General features: G+C 38.2%; 1 protein-coding gene across 2 annotated transcripts in view; it reads left to right on the top strand.

Annotated features, from left to right (window-relative positions):
* The window catches only part of LOC106521686 (coronin-1C), a 32857-nt gene that overhangs the window by 15017 nt on the left and 11523 nt on the right, over positions 1 to 6317 (top strand). For both annotated transcript variants that reach the window (XM_014014350.1, XM_014014351.1), the window contains one exon: positions 2084 to 2280. In XM_014014350.1, coding sequence (XP_013869804.1) covers positions 2084 to 2280 — 197 coding nt within the window. The remainder of the gene's footprint in view (positions 1 to 2083; positions 2281 to 6317) is intronic.

The following is a 6317-nucleotide window of genomic DNA, read 5'->3' as shown; positions in this document are numbered from 1 at the left end:
AGATATATAGATATATAGATATATAGATATATAGATATATATAGAGATATAGATATATATATTATATACATACATACGACGGAGGCTAAGCTAAGAAGCTAACTGAACGGAAATCACGTGTGCTGTAAACAACCCTACTCAGAGAAGTACTGTGCCGAACGAGACGACTGTAAATGAGAGCTGCTGCTTTGTCAGACAAATTTATTTTAATTTGGAAGCCTTATCAACACGGACTGGCTTCATTCACTTCCTCCGCTGCCGTATGCTAAAATAACTAGCAGACACAGCGCAGAAAATCAGCGTCGTTCAAAACTCCTCCTTCTGTTTGCTGATTGGGCCAGGTAAAATGAAATATAAGCGGACACAGCACAGAAAATTGACCTTCTGTTCTCTGATTGGCCCGGCTAAAAATCTGCCAGCGAAATCCTTGTCAATGGGAGAAGTCCCAGACGGAGCAGTGAAGGGAAACCAGAATTGAGCGGAGCTGCGTAAGAAGGCTAGGGCCAGGCTATGGTAGCTCAGAAACAAAGTACAGGAGGAGATGTCAGGACTGATTGCTACAGCCGCTGCTTCAACCTGCGCTTGCCTCTGCTGAAAACAGCTTTCACTGAAAGTCCCGCCCTGCTCTGCTCTGATTGGATAAAACGTTTCTGGACTTTGACTGATTTGTTGAAAGCAGTGTCCGTTAATCCTTATATCAGAGTCCCGCTGTTAGAGGCTTGGTGAGCACCAAACAACGATCCAGTCACACCAGTGCGGCTGGATTTTATTTATTTATTTTTAAGAAATCAGGTCGCATTTGTGACCAAACTCATCGCACTCTAGAGCCCTGCTAGCTGTTGTTTTTACAGACAATCCCAGGTACAATCTTAGGTACGCAAGTGAACTTTATGACTTTCCATTTGATGCGCTTTTTTTTTTTTATCGCGCATGCGCACCTGCGCACGGCTTATGTGCCTGTGTATAAGATTGTCTCCCAAATTTAGTTACTTTTAACCATGCTTTGACATGGGTTGGAATTGAAAACATTATCTGAAGATGCCACGTGGCAGCCTGAATTTAATACAGAATACAGTAACTCTTGAATTTATGACAGCCACTTCCGAGGGTGTTTCCTGCCTCAACAGATGTAGCTTAGCTATTCTCTTTGTATTCCCATCAGCAGCTTTTTAAACCCTGGGATTTCTTTTTACTGTTTATGCACTTGCAGATTAGGGTACTGTATGTAGAGACAAGCATGAACAAAAAAAAAACTTTATACTTACAACCTATTCCCTTAAAAACAAATAACCCAACAAAATTTGTTATCTAAGTCCTGTTTATTTAAAGAAAATGGATAAGAAATGACATATTTTTCACTGCTTAGCATGCAGAACTAGTTATTTTTGACATTAATAATGTTCACTTTTTTATTCTTTTACTGTACGAACCAAAAAAATAAAACCACCTTCGAGACATGTTCCAGATCCTGTGCAGTGCTTTGGTCGGGGGAAACTGTTTCCATATGCTGAATGAGAAGTTTTAAAAAAGAGGACCTTTGCTGTCATTTGAGAAATTAAACTTGCTGTGAGGTGAGGCTACACCTGATTATTTAAGATTTTTTTTCTGACGTTTGTCAGCTTTCCATTATCTTTGAAAATGCCTTGTTGTTGTAAGCAAAGCAGTAAGACTCCAGCCTTTTTAAATTAACATGTTTTCCAAAGCACTCATCTGCCAGCAAATTGTTGTCTTGGTGAAGATTTTCACTGAAGCAGCCACAAAATCTGTTTTTGTTTGGATTGGGAATGTCAAATCCCCCTCTGGAAGTGGCACTTTTGTTCCTGTTCCAGAGATAAATGCTCTTGGTTCTTGTTAAATATTTGGCACCAATAAAGACATTTGAGGAAAAATTAACTTCTCTGTGAAAACAAAAAGATGTTTGTTGTGTGATTAGAAGTTTGAACGTGTACCACATCTTAGTCAAAAATTATGTGATCCTTAAAACAAACAAAACATGTGATCATGATGCTGTTTTAGAATTTTGAACTTATTTCTGCAAAATAACTAAACTCAAAATGTTGATTCTTTACTGCACTTTTCACAGATATGAGACGAGTTGTACGGCAGAGCAAATTCCGTCACGTCTTTGGCCAGGCGGTGAAAAATGACCAGTGCTACGATGACATTCGAGTTTCAAGGGTCACATGGGACAGCGCCTTCTGTGCTGTCAACCCCAAGTTTGTTGCCATAATTATTGAGGCAAGTGGTGGTGGAGCTTTCCTCGTTCTCCCTCTTCAGAAGGTAAGTTTGAGTTGTGTGAATGTGATTTCAGTCACTGTGTGCACAAGTGGATCACCAGAATTACCTCCATAGGATAGTTTGACTAGCGATATATTTAGACTGACATAAAAGAAAATCATCTCTGTTAAAAGTTAGAATCAGTTTTCCACGTGTTGTGTACAGCAGTCGTTTGCATAAAAAAACTTAAACTCTTACAGTGGTGCTGACGCTGCATGTCAACGTATTCTGGGATTAATGTTTACCAGCAGGCTGTCAAAGACACGCCCCTCCTTTTACGTGGAAAACAGAAACGACTCCAAAGCTCTGGAGCCAACTGTCTCCTGATTCTTGTCTCCATATAAGGAATCCCTCCTCAGATTTACATTCTGGTTGGACAAGACTGCATCAGAAGAGGGATTTTTTTTTGTCAAACAAGGTAACTGAGTGAGTTCTGCAAACCTCCTTTTTGTCTCAAACCTGTTGTCATAATGGGATTAATTAAGGTGCAACAGAGGTCAGAGTGATATTTAAAATAGCTTATCTTTCCCCCCAGAGAACTCTTGAATGACGTTAGATTTAATAGTGGGGAATGGCTGGCCTTGTGTTTTTTTTATCAGATTCAAGCATTGGCCAAATGGCAGTTCCTAACACTGTGAGTGACATAAGCACTGTGGTGCTGTTGACAGATCAACCCTCTGTCTGTAATTAGTGTACAGAACTACATTGCCGTGTCATATGAGAGGGCTCTGACACAGCGACCGGATCCTCAGGCCTGTCATCACGTAGCTTACTCCTCTCAGCACCTCGTTCAATGCAGAACCTGTATTGGAGGTGGCCTGTCAGCTCAATCCTTTCACGCTCCTCCTGCCGCTGTCTTTGTGTAAATTTATGTGTGAGTTGCCCTCTTCGTGCTGTGTCTTTAGACAACAAAAATTCCTCTGGAGAATTTTACTTATACTAAAATAAACTGTTGTAAGATTATAAGGTTTCTGCTATGTGCAGAAAGAACTTCAGGCAATTCACCTAAAGTGAGAGGCAAAAAAGCACTTCTGACTTTTAGATTACTCTGCATTTTAGTTGGTGTGGTTGACAAACCAGTCCTTCGGGAAAACCCTCTTACTTCAGCAGTCCAGGCTTTGAACAGTCTTCAGTACCTAGAATAAGCTTTAAATTCTAACAAGTTAATGGGAAATCCCTTTTTTGTTTTTCATCTTTATCGTTGTGCTACTTTTGAATTATTTTTTGTTTTTAAATGAAGGTCCCATCTGGAAATCTCAGTATAGCCTCAGCTGGCCATGCAGGTCTCAAAAGTGGGACAAGTCTCTTACCAGAAACAGTAGGCTACGTTCACGCTGCATGCAAATGTGACCCAAATTCATTTTTTTGTATTTTTAAATTTTTATTTTTTATTTTATTTATTTTCTTTTGCACCTATGCGACCCTTATCAACTTTTATCATGACAATCTGAACATGACAAATCATTTTTATTTATTTTTTCAAATTCAACCCAGGTCTTTTTCCTATGTGGTACTAAATCAGATGCATCTTTGATGTTTTTCAAAGCAACCTTGGCCTAAACAGTTGTATTTCATCCTACTTTTTTATCATCAAAGTAGGGATAAGCAGATTGATCCAAACACTAATAATGATACAAATCTTGTGCAGTTTAAATCTTGGGACCATCTTCAGCTGCAGAGCAGAAGTCGTTGCTTCGTCTTGATTCTTTAAATTTGCCATGTCCTGGATGACTGATCTACAGCAACCGATAAGACCAACGTTCGTATCGGACGTTATTGATACTGAYGTGATGGGATTGATACTTGAGTTTGTTTCTACTTTCAGTATGTCATTTCAAGTCCAAAAATACAATGCTGCACAGGAGAAGCCGTCAAGGCAAGATCCAATATGACCACGGGACCAAACAAACATGTTATAATTATTTGATTGCACAATAACTTTAGAATTGATTCACACATTCCAACATGTGCAACATCCATTTTTACTTTTTTAAAATACTGTTGGCTACACATGACATCAGCTTTTCTTCTGCGATTCGCCTCAGAATTGTAAATGGTTCAAACTGAAGTCTGCTGGAAATTGCATTTAAATTATCATTTGAACAACCATGCAAAAAAAAAAAAGGCAGAGCAAAAAAAAAATTGTAGTGCCAACGCAGCCTAAACTGCAGTGCTTTGAACTACCATATTAATCATCTTTGTCTTTGCCAAAGTTAATCTCTGCATATAGGGCATTTTTTTTAATAATCCATGTGGAAATACACTAGGATGGTGGTATTTACACATTTACTATTAAAACAATTTTAACAAATTGCATAACTTGTCAGTTTTGAGCTGCTGTCTGGATAAGATTTGGCTTGACTGAAGACAGTTTACATTGTTTTTTTTCTTCTAAGCCATAAATCCCCAATGTTTTTCAACATTGTTACTCTGTCCTATTTCTAATGTGAGTACATTTGTCCAGCTAACCTTGTGCTTTTTTCATATGTCTCTGTGGACAGCCAACTGCTCAGTCTTTGTCCCATGTTTACTCCCCGTTCAACCTTTTGTCATTACTTCACTGCATTTAAGGGGGGCAAAACGTGATGCTCCATCCCCCCTTCAAATTATTATTATTATTATTATTATTATTATTATTGTGTTTATTTTTAATTATAAATTTGAAATCACTAGTTGATCCGCAACTGAGCTTAAAGTCTGAGCCTCATTTGAGTAGTCAGGTGATGGGGGGTGGCCCTTTGTCTGACTCACGGGGATGTGGGTTAGTGCGTCAGGCTGCCCTGACTCAGCACAGCTTTGAGTATTGTTGCTTCATCCTGTCAGAGCACAAGGATATATAGAGAAGGGATCAGATGTCAAGCTAAACACATGTCATCCTCTTTCCCTCATGCTTTCAATCTCCCTTTCTCATTCGTTGCTGGAATCCAGCTAATTTATTCACTAATTTCCATATGAAGGAAATTGTGGGAGTGATGGCAACTGGCAGTTATTTAGTGATTCTTAAAAAGCTATCCTCTTTAAAGAGGAAGTATAAGTAAATTATGACAAATACAAATGAGTCTTTACTCATAAATCTGACTTTGATTTATACATACACAGAAGTGTGTTATAGTGTTTCAAGTGTAGTTATTTTCAAGCAGTTTGTGTTTGCCTGGTGTTCCCCCTCGTATTTGATTTGGATTCAGTCTTTTTCATGATTCATTAGTTCCGGGCTCGACCTTTTGCTTTAAATAATTCCAGGGTGTGTGTACAGTCAGACAGTCCTCCTTTTTGTTTTTTGACATCCAACTTTACTGATTTTTAGGCTGCACTCTGTTTTGTTTTAATGCAAAAAGACAATAGGTATTTTGATTTCCAAGGCATTTTAAAGCACATCGGTCAGTTTTGTGTTTTAAAAACCTCGATTTCTCAGTTGCCTGTCTTTGCCTTTGCTGTTCATTCCTGCTGACTGCAGATTTTACCATATATGGTCATTCACTGCTCCCTGCCTGACAGCCTTCCAGGACCATTTCCTCATGCTTCGCCATTGGCTGCCTCATGCAGTGTCAGAACGCTCCAGCATTCGAGGATAGGCCTAAATTTGAAGAGTACCCAGGATGATTGAATTGGGTTGAAACGTTTTTTTTTTTTCTCAAATTCAATCAGTGTTTTTAAGAATCAGAGAATCAAGTGCCTTATTTAATTGTGATAACAATCCTGGATTAATGTGCCGTTTCAGGACTAGAGGTTTCAGACTTTTTGACATATTTTTAAGTACCAAGCTAAAAACGGAAACTATGACTTAATACTTTGAATTTGTGGGCACTGGGCAAAATGTTTTACATTATCAGATTAAAAGCTAGATGTGAATAGCGCATTATTCTGGCAGTCCTTCATTGTTGTTCATTTTTTTCTTTGAAATAGAAATTTGTTTTTCCTTTTATCTGTACTATTTTATAGTAAAATACATGTTTTGGGTAGAAATGCTCATTGCACATTGCAAAAATACTAATGCAAATAGTACATTTATTTATTTATTTATTTATTTATTTATTTATTTA

The sequence above is a fragment of the Austrofundulus limnaeus genome, unplaced genomic scaffold (assembly GCF_001266775.1).
Source record: "Austrofundulus limnaeus strain Quisiro unplaced genomic scaffold, Austrofundulus_limnaeus-1.0 Scaffold114, whole genome shotgun sequence".
Taxonomy (NCBI): Eukaryota; Metazoa; Chordata; class Actinopteri; order Cyprinodontiformes; family Rivulidae; genus Austrofundulus; species Austrofundulus limnaeus.
The sequence above is the reverse complement of the archived record's forward strand: the minus strand, read 5'-3'. Positions and strand labels throughout refer to the sequence as shown.